Source organism: Geotrypetes seraphini, chromosome 4 (assembly GCF_902459505.1).
Source record: "Geotrypetes seraphini chromosome 4, aGeoSer1.1, whole genome shotgun sequence".
NCBI classification, from domain to species: Eukaryota; Metazoa; Chordata; class Amphibia; order Gymnophiona; family Dermophiidae; genus Geotrypetes; species Geotrypetes seraphini.
In genome coordinates, this window is record NC_047087.1 from 203,382,415 (window position 1) to 203,401,239 (window position 18,825).

At 44.9% G+C, this 18,825-nt stretch overlaps 1 protein-coding gene and 1 long non-coding RNA gene across 5 annotated transcripts in view; one reads left to right on the forward strand and one right to left on the reverse strand.

Annotated features, from left to right (window-relative positions):
• Positions 1 to 4,010: 4,010 nt before the first annotated feature.
• LOC117360050 (elongation of very long chain fatty acids protein 6-like) overlaps positions 4,011 to 18,825 on the forward strand; it is a 35,055-nt gene continuing 20,240 nt past the window's right edge. Inside the window, exon 1 of one of the 3 annotated variants that reach the window (XM_033943652.1) lies at positions 4,011 to 4,240. In XM_033943652.1, coding sequence (XP_033799543.1) covers positions 4,137 to 4,240 — 104 coding nt within the window. In that variant the 5' untranslated portion in view covers positions 4,011 to 4,136. Of the gene's footprint in view, positions 4,241 to 4,304; positions 4,474 to 4,594; positions 5,030 to 18,825 lie in introns of those variants that run through there. The other 2 variants (XM_033943655.1, XM_033943653.1) reach the window with 2 other exon arrangements.
• Positions 10,741 to 18,825, reverse strand: part of LOC117360051 — a 49,950-nt gene continuing 41,865 nt past the window's right edge. For both annotated transcript variants that reach the window (XR_004539349.1, XR_004539350.1), the window contains exon 2: positions 10,741 to 10,882. This is a non-coding gene — a long non-coding RNA (uncharacterized LOC117360051). The remainder of the gene's footprint in view (positions 10,883 to 18,825) is intronic.

Below are 18,825 nucleotides of genomic sequence, written 5' to 3' on the forward strand. Positions count from 1 at the left end.
ACTGGCTATGCTCCCTCGATCTCAAAGAGGCTTACACACATATTCCTATCCATCTGACGTCCAGGCAATATCTCCGCTTTCTCATCAATCAACATCATTATCAGTATAAGGTGCTACCCTTCGGTCTGGCCTCCTCTCCCAGGGTGTTCACCAAGTGTCTGATTGTGGTAGCAGCCTATCTCCGCTCTCACAATTTTCAAGTATTCCCTTATCTGGACGACTGGCTGATCAAGGCTCATTCACCTCAGGCGGTTCTGCTTGCCACCAATCAGACCATTCACTTCCTTCGACTGTTGGGTTTCGAAATCAATCTACCCAAGTTGCATCTCATTCCGACCCAGCAGCTTCAATTCATTGGAGCCATTCTGGACACTGTTCTGATGAGGGCGTTTCTTCCATCCAACCGCCTTCAGACCATCCTTCATCTCTGTCAGCAGGTGTTTCAACAGATTACAATCTCTGCAAATCACATGATGGTGCTCTTGGGGCACATGGCTTCCACAGTATATGTCACCCCCTTTGCACGTCTCCACCTGCGTACTCCTCAATGGACCCTAGCGACTCAGTGGTCACAAGCGACGGATCCTTGCTCACAACACATATCTGTGACCTCGTCTCTTCGACAGTCGCTTCTTTGGTGGTTGACATCTTCAAATCTATCCAGAGGTCTACTGTTCCATTACCTCATCATCATCTCGTCATCACCACAGACGCATCCCCTTATGCCTGGGGAGCTCACTTGAACGACTTCCAAACTTAGGGGTTTTGGACTGCTCAGGAACAGAAACACCACATCAATTTCCTGGAACTCCGAGCAATGTTTTATGCCCTCAAGGCCTTTCAACATCTTCTCTTTCCTCAAGTACTTCTCATTTGCACAGACAATCAAGTTGCAATGTACTACATCAACAAACAGGGAGGGACGGGCTCTCGCCTGTTGTGTCAGGAAGCCCAACGGATTTGGTCTTGGGCGACAGCTTGTCATTTATTCCTGAAGGCTGTCTACATTCAAGGGGAGCAGAATTCCTTGGCAGACAATCTCAGCATAATTCTCCAACCTCACGAATGGACTCTTGACCCCTTGACTCTCCAGTCCATTTTCGATCAATGGGGCACTCCTTAGGTGGACCTCTTTGCAGCTCCTCACAATCATCAGCTGCCCCTGTTTTGCTCCAGACTCTACTCTCCTCACCGTCTGGCTCCCGATGCATTTCTCCTGGATTGGACCAATCTCTTCCTATATGCATTTCCTCCTCTACCGCTCATGCTGCGCACATTGTTCAAGCTCCGGAGGGAATGAGCTACCATGATTCTCATCGCTCCACGGTGGCCCAGGCAACATTGGTATTCCCTTCTACTTCAACTCAGTTCCAGGGAACCTATAATTCTTTCACTGTTTCCTTCTCTGCTTTCTCAGCATCAGCAGACCCTACTGCATCCCAACCTACAGTCTCTGCACCTGACAGCTTGGTATCTCTCGGGCTGACTTCGGCTCACTCACTCCTTTCTCAGCCTGTCCGCTCTATCATTGATGCTTCCAGGAAACCGGCCACGCTCCAGTGTTATCAACAGAAGTGGTCTCGGTTTTTTTCCTGGTGCCTCTTACATCACCATAATCCCATGTCTCTAGCAGTGGGACTGGTGTTGGACTATCTTCTTTCCTTGTCCGGTCTCAAATCTACTTCTATCAGAGTTCACCTTAGTGCCATTGCTGTTTTTCATGAGACAATTCATGGAAAACCCCTCTCGGCTCATCCTTTAGTTTCTAGGTTCATGAAGGTACTTTTTAATGTGAAACCACCTCTCAAGCCCCCTCCTGTGGTCTGGGATCTCAATGTGGTTCTGTCTGCTTTAATGAAGTCTCCTTTCGAATCTTTGGCCACAGCGCATTTCAAATTTCTTACTTGGAAAGTGGTCTTTCTTATAGCTCTCACTTCTGCCAGGAGGGTCAGTGAGCTTCACGCACTAGTGGCCGATCCACCTTTCACTGTTTTTCACCATGATAAGGTGGTTCTCCGTACACATCCAAAGTTTCTCCCTAAGATTGTGTCTGACTTTCATCTTAATCAGTCCATAGTCCTACCTGTTTTTTTTCCAAAGCCTCATTCTCATCCAGGTGAACAGGCTTTACATACTTTGGACTGTAAACGTGCTTTGGCTTACTATCTTGACCGCACTAAGCCTCACAGATCATCTCCTCAACTGTTTTTGTCCTTTGATCCTAACAAGTTGGGTCATCCTGTATCTAAACACACTCTATCCAATTGGTTTGCGGCTTGCGTTTCATTCTGTTATGCTCAGTCGGGCCTGACACTGGAAGGTTCTGTCACGGGCCACAAAGTTAGAGCTATGGCAGCGTCTGTAGCTTTCCTCTGCTCCACTTCCATTGAGGAAATCTGCAAGGCTGCTACTTGGTCCTCAGTTCACACTTTTACATCTCACTATTGTCTGGATGAATTCTCCAGACGGGATGGACACTTTGGCCAATCTGTTTTACAAAATTTATTTTCCTAATGGCCAACCTTCCCTCCATCCCTCTTTTTGTTAGCTTGGAGGTCACCCAATCAGTCAAGAATATGCTGCCTGCTTGTCCTGGGATAAAGCACAGTTACTTACCGTAACAGGTGTTATCCAGGGACAGCAGGCAGATATTCTTGCGTCCCTCCCACCTCCCCGGGTTGGCTTCTTAGCTGGCTTATCCTAACTGGGGACCGCGCGCCTTCATCGGGCGGGAAGGCACTCGCGCACGCGCGGTGCGGCCTAACTAGAACTTTCTAAGTTCTTAGAGTGTAATCACTCTAAAATTGTCCGTACCGGGGCTCCGTCGGTGACGTCACCCATGCGTTAAGAATATCTGCCTGCTGTCCCTGGATAACACCTGTTACGGTAAGTAACTGTGCTGTCTCACTGTAGTTAGTTCAGCCAAAGGGGGTAACACTAGCTGTTAGGGTGTCCTAATTTATTCCTCAGTTAGAATACACATTTTTGTGGTTATCTTTTGTTTCATGAGTAAATCAAAGCAAATTTTTTATTTACCTGCAATTACATCACTTTCTTTTCCAGAGATAAAAAAAAAGATTTGATATCAATATGTGAACATTTCTTAAGAAAGAACTGAATATCTCATGGGTGTCCTAATGTACAGTACAGTGTACTTGTGTGCCCTCAAAGAGTTAATCCTGCCTTGTCCGGGAGACCAGGCAAGTTGTCAGGATAACTATAACCAATATGCAGGTAAATTTATCTCAAAGATATTATATAGTAAGGCCTTAGACATGTATCAACCCTGTAAATCAAGTAATTGTTAACAAGATGAATAGAAGGGAAGATAATTCAATAAATAAATGAAATGATTAAACAGTCAACTCTAACAACATTAATAACGAAATCCGGGCCATAATAGCATCCAATGAATCAAATCTGGATCAATAAATTCTGAAAATGTCTTCATAAAAATAAATGTTAGGTCACAATCCTTATTGAGTGTTTAAAGATAGATATGTCCACCACTGTTTTCTTTAAACACTCAATAAGGATTGTGACTTAACATTTATTTTTATGAAGACACTTTCAGAATTGATTGATCCAGATTTGATTCATTAGATGCTATTATAGCCCTAATTTAGTTATTGTTGTTAGAGTTGACTGTTTAATCGTTTCATTTGGTAAATTTATCTCATGCATATTCATTAATTTGCATATTCATGCATATTATTTAAAAATATTTTTAAAACAATTATTTTGAAAAAGGAGTTGACCTATTTCAAAGTGGGCTTGTGCCTTTTGCTGGAATGCATAGTCATTGAGGATATCTTGAACCGAACTGGCTGTGGGGTCCTCAGGACAGTTTTGGGAATCCGTGAGATTTTTTTTTTTTTTAAAGGAAAACCCAGTTAGCCCAGCTGTGAGTGAACCAGCTTAACCTGACAACGCTGTGAACACACGCAGCGTTCATTTCCATGCCGGGCAAGACGCTAGCACACGCCTGAGCCGGGGAGTAAAGTACGCCTGGGGAGGGGGGGAAGGGGCGGAGCGAGCGGGAGCAAAGGCGGGGCCTGAGCCCGAGACGGCCGGAGAGCGTGCGAGCTGCCGGCTTTCGCTTCGGTAGCCACGAGTGGCGCGCCGTCTCCGCAGCGATGCTTGCTTCCGACGCCAACCTATCCAGGCTGCCCTTCGGGCAGTACGATTTCGAGAGGAGTTTCGACGAGCAGGGGGCTCTCGAGTGGTTTCAGGAGAACTGGTGAGCGAGCGAGCGCGCGCGAGAGGGAAGGAAGGGAAGGATTCGATGTCTGCACGTGCATCTCTCTCTCCTCCCTCCGCGTGCAAGCGGTGCGCCGTTCCGTAAGCCTTTAACTGCATCCCTTCGCTTTGGGTGACGGTGAAACGCTCATTTCTTGGTGCTGTCTCGGACAGACATACCTAGTCGGAGGCGTGCGCTTCGAGCTGCTCGGTCTTTGATGCCTGTCGTATGAGGTGATGAAGCCGACTCCCCGTGATAGGACCGTTCGGGGGCTGGGCTCAGGCGTCACACATCGGAAGTCACAGCGTGCCGTTCACCCACTAACCTTATCGGGCTTGTATAATCCACACTGCCCTTTTTTTTTTTAAATACAAAATATATGTAACCAGCAACATCTAGTAGAACCTGGTTTGACCCCGTAGCTTTCGGAGGCATGCGCAGAACCCCTCAATCCTGGGGCATGGCTGCCGGGCGCTGCACCAAGCCACTGGTAGCAGTGGGACCCTGGGTTTTTGTGCCCCCCTTTTTATCAATGTTTATATAGATAGGGTTTTTTGCACAGCTCTGCAAATGTACTTTTGAAATAGCAGGTGGATATTGCCTGAAACTACTAGGTTGCAGCACAGTGTACCCTCATGGAGGGGACTTTTGTGTCTGAACCTGTACAATGCCTGGTATATGTCTGTGTAAGCACCTGAGCAAGCTCTAAAGGCTGAGGACCTCCCCCACCGCCAATATTGAACAAGCTCCTCCAATGCGCCCAGTAAGGGATAACTTGTATTTTGCTTGGTAAGTAACCTGCGCTCTTTTCCAGCCTATCATAGGCCACTCACTCACTACATAACCTACCACAATTTTATGAAAGGTGGGATTAGAGCAGGGTCTCGCAAAGTTTTCTCAAGCTGCAGCACACTAAACGTACTGGCCGTGGCTCGAGACATCCGGAAGTGGGCGGACGGCAACGCGATGGTCGTCAAGTTGACGCGAACGCATGCACGAAGGCCCTCCAAATGGGCTGTGAGCCACCAGTGTGTGTGTGTGTGGGGGGGGGGGGTGCTGAAAGGGGAGATGCTAGGAGAGAAGGAGGGGCGCTGGCGCCAGCTGATTGCCAGCAGCAGGGGTCTCCAAAGTCCCTCCTTGAGGGCCGAATCCAGTCAGGTTTTCAGGATTTCCCCAATGAATATGCATTGAAAGCTCAAGGGAGCGGGCAAGCGGGTCTATAAATCTGTTGTTGGATCTTTTTTTTTTTTTTTTTTGCACAATCGCAGGGTATGCATAGGATTCTGGTAGCTTACCCAGGCTCGGGTCCAGGAGGGTTGGCTTTGCTGGACCTCCGGCTTTACAATGTGGCTGCCCTGCTGCGTTTGGTCCATAAGCTTTACACGGCCAGCTTCCACTTCGCCCCTGCAGGCCTCTTCTTTTGGACTTGTGGGTAGCTCCCTACTGAGCCTTGGTGTGTCTGGCGCTCCCTCGGTAGCGGAGACCTCACGTGGGCTCTGCCTCGGTGTGGCTTGACCCTTTGCGGTGGGCTATGGAGACAGAGGGTTGGTCGGGGGCCAGGAAATTGGGCTTTTCATTTCCTTTGTGGTAATCCTAAGTTCTCTCCGGGGTGGAGGGGAGGGGGGACTCATAAGTTGGCTGAGTGCTTCGGTTCTGGCCTTTGTCTGGGGTACGTCAGCTTGGCTGACTCGGGCGCCCCTACGTTCCCCTCCTATGCTGATCTCCGTAGCCGCTGGTCCCTACCCTGCATGCCATTTTTTGCCTATCTCCAATTGCGCCATTACTTTGTGGACCACTGCAAAAGGAATTCACTCGGCTCCCATTTTTTTAAAGGTGGATCAGATTTTTCTTTTCCTTCCTTCTTCCTTGAATTCCCTTTCCACCTAGTATGGGTTGGCCCGTGCTGAGAGAGAAGATTCTAGATTGCATACATTGGCCTCTCAGTGGTCTATAGAGCTGAAGTTCTGTCTGCATGATTTTCTAATACAACCAAGGGGGTTAGGAACTCTCAACTTCAGGAATTACATTTTAAGCTGCTGCATTGCACCTATTTCACTAGGAGCTGGGGAGCAAGGGTGGTCCTATGGGATTCTGATGACTGCGTCAAGTGTAAACTTGTGAAGGGGACCTTGTTACATATGCTCATTATTATATTGTGTGTGTGTTGTTAATAAGATTATATTGTAACACCATTTTTTCCATTCATTTTTCACACACAATATAATCTTATTAACAACACACACACACAATATATAATCTTATTAACAACACAATGGTTAACCACAAAATTAAACTACACAAAGCACACTGTATGCTTCTCAATATTCATTCCTACCAGAAAACAAATGACCCCATGCAAATAAGGGACCATAAACTAAAAGTACTAATATATACAAACAAAACCCTAAGATTCAAGACTCTATGCTATACAACCCTACAGAAGAAAAAAACAAATGCATTTCTTCCTGAACAGTGCAAAATACAGACAACAGATGTAAAGTCTCAAAATTGACATTATTCAATCACTAAATTAAAAAATAAAGTCATTCCCCCTACCTTTATTGCTTCCCTCCCTCCATACTGTGCCTTAACTTCTGGCCTGCCAACAACTGGCTATTTTGTGCCGCCCCCGGTGTTATCTTTGGGCTGGTTTCCTCTACATCACTGACGCAGTGCACAAAGCCGCAGACAGCAGCTCCTTGTGCGTCCTACGCCCGAACTGGAAGCCTTCCCTTTGACATTGTGACGTCACAGAGAAGGCGCTCCGGTTCAGGCGCAGGAAGCGTGTAGGAACCATGGCTGTGAGAAAGAGGGAGCCTGCCTGAAGATAACGCCACATCGATCCGCATCGCGGACCGGCAGCTGAAGAATACTGTCTCGGGCCCCATGCACTTGCCGGCTCTGAGGACTGGCAAGAAATTTCTGCGAACTGCCACCAGTCCACAGACCGGCGGTTGAAGAACACCGATGTAGACACTGACCGTTTTAGTAACCTACCTCTGGACTGCCTCCATCCTGTTTATATCTTTTGTCTCCAGAATTGTGCACACTATTCTAAACGAGGTCTCGCCAGAGTCTTATACAGGGGCATCAACACCTCCTTTCCCTACTGGCCAATCCTCTCCCTATGCACCCAAGCATCCTTCTAGCTTTCGTCATCGCCTTTTCAACCTGTTTGGCCACCTTAGAATCATCACTTACTATCAAGTTTCAAGTTTATTTAAAATTTCTTATACCCCTAATCGAGCCTTCTAGGCGGTGTACAAAAATGCCAAAACCCTGCGCCAAATTAATTTACAATATAAACAAAGACAAATTTTTTATAGACATCGACGAACGGGAACGAAAGGGAAGAAGGGTTAGAACTACAATTGATAGAGAGAAAAGGAACATTCAAGGAAAAGAACAAAGGGAAGGGAAACTGGGGATAAAAAAAATTTCCTGAATCTAAGTCACCCTTAAAAGGGCAGTTTAAGTTACAAAGGCATCGAGGAATAAAAATGTCTTTAGCTTCGCCTTAAAATTGGCAAGACTTGTTATTTCGCTTAAGTGATTTGGGAAAATTGTAGCCCTCATTATACTGATATATTTCAGCAAGGGAATAGTGAGAAGGTTGTGAGCTATGGACCTTAACGTCCTAGTTTGATTATACGGAATAAGTAAATTGTTACTAAAGTCCTGCACAAAAGTTCCTCACCCCCTAACAGTAGCATAGAGAGGGTGAGAGGTGCCTGGATCAGTGGAGCCCCTCCTCTGCCTTCTTCCCCACCCCCCTTGCCGCATGCCCCTTCTCGTTCCCTGTACCTTTTTTAACTTCTCCGACGTGAGCCGGCATACACGTGTCGGTGCCGGCTCGCCCTATCATGTCACTTCCTAGCCGTGGGACCCAAAAGTAACGTCGGAGAGAGCGCGCCGATGTTGACGTGGGCAGCAAAGTTGGTCGCTCTGGAGAAGTAAAAAAAAAAGTACGGGGGAAGGCAAGGGGGGGGGCGCGTGCGGCAGTGGGAGGAATGGGGGGGGAGCAGAGAGGAGGAGAGGTGCCGGCGCCCCTAGCAAGACCAAGTTTATTTACTGTTTGATATACCAACTGTCAAACAAATATCTGGACGGTTTACAGTTGCTAAAATTGGAGTTTAAAAAAGAGAAATAAAAAAGTAAAATAGGGCAACACAAAGATACGGACAAAGTTGATATAATAGGCACTGGGGGAGGGGAAGATTCAGAATTACATCGAAGTCAAAATGAAAATAAATGGGAGGTAGAAAGGGGAAGGGAGAGAACGAATAGAGAGGGGGGTCGCAACTTAAAAGCAGTTCTCTTTAACAGACGACGCCTGGGAAAGACTGCCCCCTCCCCCTTACTACACCACTGCCCCTTAACCTATTCTGTTTCCTCAAATCAGAGCAGACCAAACTTTGAGTGAAGTGGGGAGATTCCCTCCCCCCCCACCACCTTAAGAATTTATCAACAAGTGAGTGGGATTAAATGTCTAACCCTCTTGCTTATTGGAAATTCTGGAAAAGGGGGAAGTAGGGGCAGGGTTTCTGGGGATGGAGCGTGGAATTTGACGTTCTTGACATTCCTCAAAGAACTGTGCCCCCTGAAATGCAGGGGTGTAGGATGTGTCTGTACTGCGTGCCGCCTTGTTTATTCCTCTCCCGTAGTGTGGTACCCTCTTCTTTTACTCTCTCCCATTCTTATCTATTTCCCTTCATTTCGCCCTTCCCTCTTTCTTTACCCTCTTGTATCCTACCAACCATGTATCATTTTGAGCTTCTTCTGTCAGTTTCTCACATCCTCCTTCCTGCCCTCTGTTTCCTCTTCCCTCTCACCCATGGAATTTTCTATCCCTATAGGTTAGTCTTGTCTGCTGCTGAGGAGATCTGGCCTACCTTTTCAGCTTTGCTGTTGCCGTGCCATATAGGGACCTGTGGAACCCTGCTAGGGGTGGAAGGGGGAGCGGGTTGCATCTGAAGAGGAAATATAACAGGCCAGAAAACAGTTCCATCAGCTGATTTTCTCCTAGGCGGGAGCCCCTTGCCTTCAGAGTCTACAGATATTGATTCTTGTTTTGGGCTAGTAACAGAAAGTTTAGCTTCATTACTTTCTATAATGCCTTTCCAAAGGCAAAGCAAAGTGGTTTATAATACTGAATAAAAATATGTGTTAAAAAAAAAACCTCCCCAAAAACCCTACCACCACAGTAAATAATGCCAGGCTCCATGTTTGTTAGCTGAAAACCACTGGGAGAAACAGGTTGTGGGGGAATATTCATTAAATGGCAAGGCATAAATAAGTGGAGTAGAGTCGGTGCAACGGATGGCCACCAGGATGGTCTCGGGGCTCAAGGATCTATCATACGAGGAAAGGCTAAAAAATTTGCGGCTGTACTCACTCGAGGAACGTAGGGAGAGAGGAGACATGATCGAGACGTTTAAGTATATTACCGGCCGTATCGAGATGGAAGAAGAGATTCTCTTTCTCAAAGGACCCTCAGCCACAAGAGGGCATCTGCTCAAACTCAGGGGCGGGAAATTTCATGGCGACACCAGGAAATATTTCTTCACCGAGAGAGTGGTTGATCCTTGGAACGAGCTCCCGGTGCAGGTGATCGAGGCAAACAGCGTGCAAGAATTTAAGAGCAAATGGGATGCCCATGTGAGATCCCTTAGAGGGTTAAGCCAAGGGAGCCTGTCACCAGGAGTGGGATCCCTAGGATAGTAGACTTGGGGGGGGGGGGGTCAGTAGAGTGGGCAGACCTGATGGGCTATGGCCCTTATCTGCCATCATCTTCTATGTTTCTATTCATTAAGAGTTTAAGAAGATCTAGATACATTTGTTTAACTGGCCGTGTGACTACGTAATAACATTGGGGTCCTTTTACTAAGGTATGCTAGCCGTTTTAGCGCGTGCTAAATGCTAATGCATCCAATATATTCTATGGATGCGTTAGCATTTAGCGCACGCTAAAACAGCTAGCGCACCTTAGTAAAAGGACCCTATAGTCTGTTTAGATTGTAAGCTCTTTTGATCAGGGACTGTCTTTTTTGTGACTCTGGACAGTGCTGTGTATGTCTGGTGGCGCTATAGAAATAATTAATAGTAGTAATATAGTAAATGCTGGCAGATAAAGACCTGAATGGTTCATCTAGTCTTTTTTTTTTTTTTTTTAATTCTTTATTCATTTTTATTTGCATCAAGTGTACAGAAAGAATAACAGATTAACTTAATACATCACTTGAGATATCACAAAATTTTCCCAAATAAAATTTATCCCCTTCCCACCCACCCTACTATCAGTAATTAATATATACAATATAATAAAAGCATTCATTCTCTTTGTAATTAATAATAAAAAAAAACTGTTATTTTGTTGCTCAGAGACACTCCTCAAATAATACCAGATTGGCTTTTAATATGTTATATTTAACGAAAGCCATGAAAGCTTCGGCCTTTGGTTCATCCAGTCTGCCCAACAGTAACTCGTTATAAATTCATGCTTAGATTGAATCGTCTTTTTTTTTCTTCTTCTTCTTCTTTGATATTACTGGGTGCCAAACCATAGAAGTCCGCCTGGAAATACTGGAGTTTCTGTTGAAGCTCCTTCTGGATGAGCACTCTAGTTTTACCATTTGTGCTTCTCTGAAAAAGATTTGGTTCTGTGTTAATATCATTCAAGTATTTAAATGTCTGTATCGTATCACCCCCCCCATCCATAGGAGCCAACTTTTCCAAATTATTGGGGGGGTGTTAAACCCAATGAAAATTCTCTCCTTGGACACAATCAAGGACTTTGTCCAAAATATTGAGGGTAGTCAAGAACCCAAAGAGCTGGCTCCTATTCTCTTGTTCGTCCTCTCCTATACATATTCAGCTCTTCTGGTACCTTTTTTTTTTTTTTTGGCTCAAGCACCCTATTTTCATCAACTTCCTGTGGTGCACTTCAGGTCATCGTCTTCTATCCTTAGCCAGATAGGACCTCCAAAACTGAACACAATACTCCAAGTGGGGGTCTCACCAACAACTTGTATAGGGGCCTTAACACCTCCTTTCTTCTGCTGGTTACGCCTCTCTATGCAGCCTATTTCAGTGAAAGTAATCGGTAATTTCTAAGGTGTTTGTCAAAAGTTGTAATTGAGATTCCTGGGTATCTTGTTTTGATTGTTACCTTTGGAAAGGCTTTTCTGCTGTGAAGGGGTGTGTTCTGTTAGCTTAGAGCAAAGGCTCTCAGCAAGGACCAGTCTGATCTGATGTTTAGCAGATTCACAGTGAATATTCATTAGATTCCCTGTTGTGCAAGTACAAGGAATGCTTTTGACAATCCCCCCCCCCTCCCCATACATACATTCTTTTCAGGCTCACCAAGGTTGATTCAGAAGAGCAACTAGGTAGGGCCAAGCACTTAATTTACTACCTTTCTGTGGTGCAACTGAACTGATTTACATATATTATATACTGTACATGTACTTTCTCTGCCCCTAATGGGCTCACAATCAGTGGGGGGTTTTGTACTTGGGGTAATGGAGGGTTATCTCGGTTGCCCAGGGGGCAGTCCTATATTTCCCACATATGGTCTAGAAACAAGTTTAGTCGATTTAGCATGACTACACTGAAAACCAGATGTGTTCGGTGGGGGGAGGGGGGAGGTTTGGTGCTATTGCTATTGTCTCTAGAGGTCCACAGTCTCTATGCAGAACATCATTGTATCGGGGTGAGGCTGGGATTTGCAAGTTCCATCCAATGCTAATAGCGCCTATATTCTAGGATGATTCATGGTGGGTTTAAAAATGTCACAATCCTCATGTCCTTCCTGGTATTTCCTGAAATCTTGATGTGACACGCATGCTCTCGCTCACATCTCTTGACCTCCTTGTCTTTAGGAGATTTGTTTATTCATCACTTGAACAGACCTTCTGAGAAGATTACAATACCATATATACTCTAATATAAACTGAGATTTTTGGGCCCAAAAATGGGAGTTTCGGTTTATATTTAGGTCAGCACTGATCCGCCCCCCCTCCCCCTCCTGAACCTGCTTGCAGGCCTCTGCTGGGCCTGCCATGAGACCTGGTGGTCCAGTGGTGGCCGGGACAGGAGGGATCCCTCCTACCTCATGTCTCAGCTTGATTCTAATTATTTTTATCTCCCTCCTGCCTCCCCCGCATACCTTAAGTATGGTCCAGAGGTGAATCGCAGCACAGGCAGGAGGGAGATAAAAATAATTAGAATCGGGCTGGGACAGGAGGCGGGAAGGATCCCTTCTGTCCCAGCCACCACTGCACCATCAGGTCTCAGCTGACACTGCTCTGTGGAGGAAGGTAGTAGGTCTCGTAGTCGGAGGGTTGGCAGAGTTCGGACGGGAGAGAGAGATGGAAAAATGGGAGAGTCAGCAGGGGGGTGAGGAAAAGTGCTGCTGACGGTGAATCCAGGGACTAGGGTTTATTTTTGGGGTTAGGCTTATATTAAGACCTACCCTGAAAATCATGCTAGGGCTTATTTTCGGGGTAGGTCTTATTTTTGGGGAAACATGGTAGTCCAAGCTTTTGAATCCTGCTTTGTGGGTTGCCAGGAACTTTGTCTGGGTTTTGGAAAGCTTTGAGCTCGGGGCCACGTCTGGAGAGCATCTGCACATGCGCGGATGCGACGCAGTGATGTCGCACAAGTGCCCAAAGAGATGAGGTTGGTGTAGGACTGGGGTTGGGGGACTGAACGAGGCAGGGCTGTGGGTAGAACGGGGTGCGGCCGTTCATCCTCTTTTTGTCCAGCAAAAATCTGGTAACCCTATCCCTGCCCATCCCCACCCACACCCGCAAGAGTAGACACTATTATATACTTGCTTGCAGCCCTCTGTTTCCTCCCAACCCCATCAGACGTCTCTTTGTTTTATGGATGGTATTCATTATTCATCTGAGTGTTCCTGTTCCAAGCCTCAGCCTGGTGCTCCAACTGCCTCTCTCCATACACTTCAAGCCTCATTTTGGAGTCACCAGAGATTTTGACTGCACTCCCAGAGGAATCCTGTAGCAACTTCTTCCATATTTGTGGGATTCCTGCAATCTCCCTTTCCATGCAGCTTTTTACCAGGAACAAGCCTTTTTGCCTATCTGGGGGATTTATATATGTTATGGGCCAGATTCTGTATAGGATGCTTATTGGAATCGGCATGCAAATTTTTTTTAAATTGTCATGGTAATTTACTGTGCCAGTTTCCAGCCAATGAAAAAATAATTAAATTTCCAGTTAAGAGTTTGGATGCCTAGTGACACCTATCTGAAAAGTAGGCGTGGTTAGGGGGGGGCAGAGATTTAGGCATCACTAGGCATCCAAGTTAGGCACCTGAAAATTAGACTAAGTAAAACCAGTGCCCACCTAGCATTGCACAAGGATGCCTAGGCAGCATGATTACCAGTAATACTGTTACATAATAGGGGTCAAAGAGAGGCTGGGAGGAGATGGGGACCAGTGTGAGGGGTGTCTGGTCAGTTCTGGAGGGAATGGGATGGAAGGTCTAATTCTCCACATCTTGTTGAAAATTTCTGCAAAGCATCGAAAATTTAATGCTACTGCAGAATAGCTGTGCTGTGTAAGCTTTATGGGAAGGGTGTTTGGGAAAGGAAATAGGATGAGTTATATCATCATCATTGGAAAGCTGTAGCTTGTATATAGTAGAAAATGACAGCAGATAAAAGACTTGAACGGTCCACCCAGTCTGCCCTGTAGCTACGTGCATTACAATTTCATGATTGAATTGTATTTTTTTTTTTTCCTTTGTTTCTTCTGGGCCACAAACTTTAGATGTTCACCCGGTACTGTTCTTAGGTTTCAACTACTGGAGTTGCCGTTGACGCTTACTCCAGCCTATCCAAATCATCTCTGAGTTGGCATGTTGAAGATGATTTGCTTAGTAATGTTGCCAATAAACTATTGTAAAATTGCCACAATGTTGCAGTTGATGGTATTAAGCACACATTAGTTAGGGTTTTTGTGGCTTCAGTTCATTCATAGTTCTTCAGCTTATATTATTTTGTGATGTAAGCACGGGAGAACGTGTCGCCGCTATTAAAGCAGTAGCACTGGTTGCCAGTAATATTGTAAGTTCATTTTAAAGTTCTGTGTGTTGTAGGCCACGGAAAAGTGGAGTACCAGCTTCTCTTCTGTTTAACTTTTTATCTGGCATTGTTGCTCAGAAGCAATGTGTGTTTTCTATGGCTTTTATGGGAGATCTGTATATTCAAATGCCTGCTACTTGGCACTGTTGCTCTGGTTAAACATCAAGTTACGTAAAGCATCTGTTTCACCAACTGCCAGTTAAAGGGATAAAACCCTAACCCTAACCCTCCCCCAAATATCACACCTAATCACCCTTCAAGTAAACAGACCCCTAAAAAAGATTGTAATCTTGCCTACTCTAACTGTATTCCATTTGCTAATATCACACAGCTAGGCACTGTCAGTTTACTATCCAACCCGTAAGATCCCCTAGAAAAAAAAAATAAATAAATAAAAAATTGTATTCTCACTGGAAATGTCCAGTCAAATCTTTTGTAATCCGCCTTGAACTGCAAGGTATAGGCGGAATAGAAATCCGTAATGTAATGTAATGTAATATTGTATTTATTTAATTTATTATCTTCTACTTTAGCCTAAGTGGTTTACATTCAGGTACTCGAGCATTTTTTCCCCTATTTTTCCTGCTGGGCTCACACTCTATCTAATGTACCAGGGACAAGGGGGGATTAAGTGACTTACCCAGGGTCACAAGGAGCAACATGGGATTTGAACTCAGTCTCAGGGTGCCGAGGCTGTAGCTCTAACCACTGTGCCACGCACTCAGCAATCTTGGAAGAGATTGCGTTCTCATGTCCAGGGCTGTGGAGTCGGTAGATCAATGTTCCGACTCCGACTCCTCAGTTTTTTGTACTTCAGACTCCGACTCCAGGTACCCGAAATTTCCTCCGACTCTGACTCCTCGACTCCGACTCCACAGCACTGGTTAATTTTCAGATCGTTAAAATGGAATGTCAAGTTGAGAGAAATGAGTATTTTCGACACCACCTTCTTTTTGCTTTTAATCAAGGTTCTAAGGCCGCAGAAGCTGCTCGCAACATTTGTGCTGTGTATATAGTGGGTGCTATAGCTGAAAGAATCGCTCGTGATTGGTATGCCAAGTTCAAAAATGGAGTTGGTAGATCAATGTTCCGACTCCGACTCCTCAGTTTTTTGAACTTCTGACTCCGACTCCAAGTACCCGAAATTTTCTCCAACTCCGACTCTAACTCCACAGCCCTGCTCATGTCAGCTAGAGATTGAGATCAGCAATAGAGTTCATTCTCTGGGAATGCTCCACTTTTGATGCTTGTAGTTTATAATGTATAAATTTACATTATAAAACCACAAGTCACTTAGTAACGTATAAGACTAGCCTTACTGGGTCAGACCAATGGTCCATCAAGCCCAGTAGTCAGTTCTCACAGTGGCCAATCCAGGTCACTAGTACCTGGCCAGAACCCAAGGAGTAGCAACATTCCGTGCTACCGATCCATTGCAAGCAGTGGCTTCCCCCATGTCTTTCTCAATAACAGACTATGGACATTTCCTTCAGGAAATTGTCCAAACCTTTCTTAAAACCAACTATGCTATCCTCTCTTACCACAACCTCTGGCAAAAGCGTTCCAGAGCTTAATTATTCTCTGAGTGAAAAAAAAAAATTTCCTCCTATTGGTTTTAAAAGTAAATCCCTGTAATTTAGAGTGACCCCTAGTCTTTGTAAGTTTTGACGGAGTGAAAAATTGATCCACTTGTACCTGTTCTACACCACTCAGGATTTTGTAGACTTCAGTCATATCTCCCCTCAGCTGTCTATTTTCCTCTCAGCTGTCTCTTTTCCAAGCTAAAGAGCCCTAATCTTTTTAGTCTTTCCTCATATGAGAGGAGTTCCATCCCCTTTATCATCTTGGTTGCTCTTCTTTGAACCTTTTCTAACGCCACTATATCTTTCTTGAGATAAGGAGACCAGAATTGAACGCAATACTCCAAATGAGGTCATACCATGGAGTAATACAGGGGCATTATTACATTCTTAGTCTTGTTAACCATCCCTTTTTTAATAATTCCTAGCATCCTGTTTGCTTTTTTGGCCGCTGCCGCACATTGGACAGAAGGTTTCATTGTATTGTCTACAATGACACCCAGATCCTTTTCTTGGGCGCTAACACCCAAGTTGGACCCCAGCATCCGGTAACTGTGATATGGGTTATTCTTCCCAATGTGTATCACTTTGCATTTCTCCACATTAAATTTTGTCTGCCACTTAGATGCCCAGTTTTCCAATTTCCTAAGGTCTGCCTGCAATTTTTCACAATCCGCTTGCGTTTTAACAACTTTGAACAGTTTAGTGTCATCTGCAAATTTAATCACCTCACTCGTTCCAATTTCCAGATCATTTATAAATAATAATAATTTTATTTTTATATACCACCAAAGCCAAAGTAGTTTGAGGCGGTTTACAATAAGAAGAGCTGGACAGTTGGCGAAGAAAATAACAATGAAGTCTTTGAATACATGAATATTTGTGGGGAGGAAGAGAGACAGAGTAAGAGTCGCATGTAAGTACAATACCGGGGACATGCAAGTAGAATACCGGGGTAAGGCTTTTAGACAGGATGTCCAACCTGCGGCCTGAGGGCCACATGCGGCCCCGTGAAGTATTTTGTGCGGCCCCTGGCGAGGGTGATGCAGTGTTTTCCTCTGCTGCCCCCGGGTGTTTGTCTTGCCGGCTCCCTCCTCTGTCTTGCTGCAGCATTTGTGCAGCCCCAGAAACATTTTTTTTGGCCAATGTGGCCCAAGGAAGCCAAAAGGTTGGACAACCCTGCTTTAAGAGTTCTTGTTAAATAGCACCGATCCCAGTACAGACCCCTGCGGCACTCCACTGTTTACTCTCCTCCATTGAGAAAAATGACCATTTAACCCTACTCTCTGCTATCTATTTATCTGTGACCACATTTAGGCTGGGATTCTAAAACTGGCGCTATTAGGAAGGCATTGGTATGCGCTCTTCTGGTGCCTAAGTTTATTGTTTTAATTGGAATTAATGGCATGGTAATTGATCGTGCCATTAAACAATTAAAAACAAGATTAAAAGAAAAATGTAGGAGCCATGAGGCGCCTACAAACCACGGCACCATAATCGCATCTTATGTAGATGCTTAGTGGCGCCAAATATCAAAAGAGGCATGGTTATGGGTGGGGTTAATGTTCAGTGTCACTAAGGGCTCCTTTTACAAAGCCGCGCTAGGGCCTTAACGTGCGGAATAGTGCGCATTAAATTGCCGCATGCGCTAGCTGCTACCGCTTCCTTTTGTGCGCTAATTCGGTGTGTGCGCTAAAACGCTTAGCGCACCTTCGTAAAAGGAGCCCTAAGTGTGACCTACATCGAAGGTAGGCACAGGAAAAGTAGGCCTGTAAAACCCTGGCCTAAATTCCGGTGCCTGCCTTTGACACAGCACAGGGAAGTCCAAAGGCTCAACAAAGGTTTTATAGTAAGTGAGTTGTAAGCTTGAAAACCCAACAGGGTAAATTAAGCATAATATATTCCTGGACCTAGTTGGAGGAAGTGCTGTAAATGCCGAGGCACCAGTGCTACTTGAGAACTACTGGAGTTCCTTTTACTCATTCTACTCTCTTGGTGTTCAACTTACTTTCATCCAGTGCACTGCTCCTGAGGAAGGGGGCTTTGTGCCTCAGTAATGCAGCTCTGTAGAGCTGAATATCCAGCATAGACTGCACAAGTGAACTAAATAAACCACCATTTTGGACACTCTTTATAACGGAGATAAGTACTTATACTTGGGATCTCTCAAAAAAACCCATCAAACGACTTGAGAGTCGTCCAAAATGCTGCAGTCCGTCTCATTTATGGCCTCAAGAAATCGGACCATATAAGCCCATATTACAAAAAAACTACAATGGCTGCCTGTGGAAGCAAGGGTCATTTTTAACTTTGCTTGCCTTTGCTTCAAAACCATGACAGGTTCATTCCCCAACCTATCTGTCTCACCAATTTGAATTCCCAGGCACAACTAATGCACGCAGTACCTACTTGTTCACTTTTCTATCCCTAAAGGGCTGCACTTACAAGAGATACCTCAATAGAACACTATCATTCCAAGCAGGCAAATGGAACAAATGGTTAACCAACTTCATCTCAAAGGCACTTTCGTACCAAACGTTCAGAAAGTCAATAAAAACCTACCTCTTTGACAAATTTCTCTGACCCCCACCTCAACCTGATGCACTTTCAATACACTTCCAGATAAACCTGACTAAGCTTAACATGCCGATGTAAATTCGTAAGTTCGCCATAATGTCGCTGTCTGTATACAGTCTCTTCCCTTGTAAACCGCTTAGAACTGTTTATGGTATGGCGGTATATAAAAATAAAGTTATTATTACTTGAAATTTTTGATACTAATCTTAATACTGTGAATTATTGTCACGGACATTGATTTCTAGACCCACTTGTGCTTTTTGCACTAGGGGATATAATTCCTTTTTGATTGAGTTTATTTTTATTTTTAACATTTTAT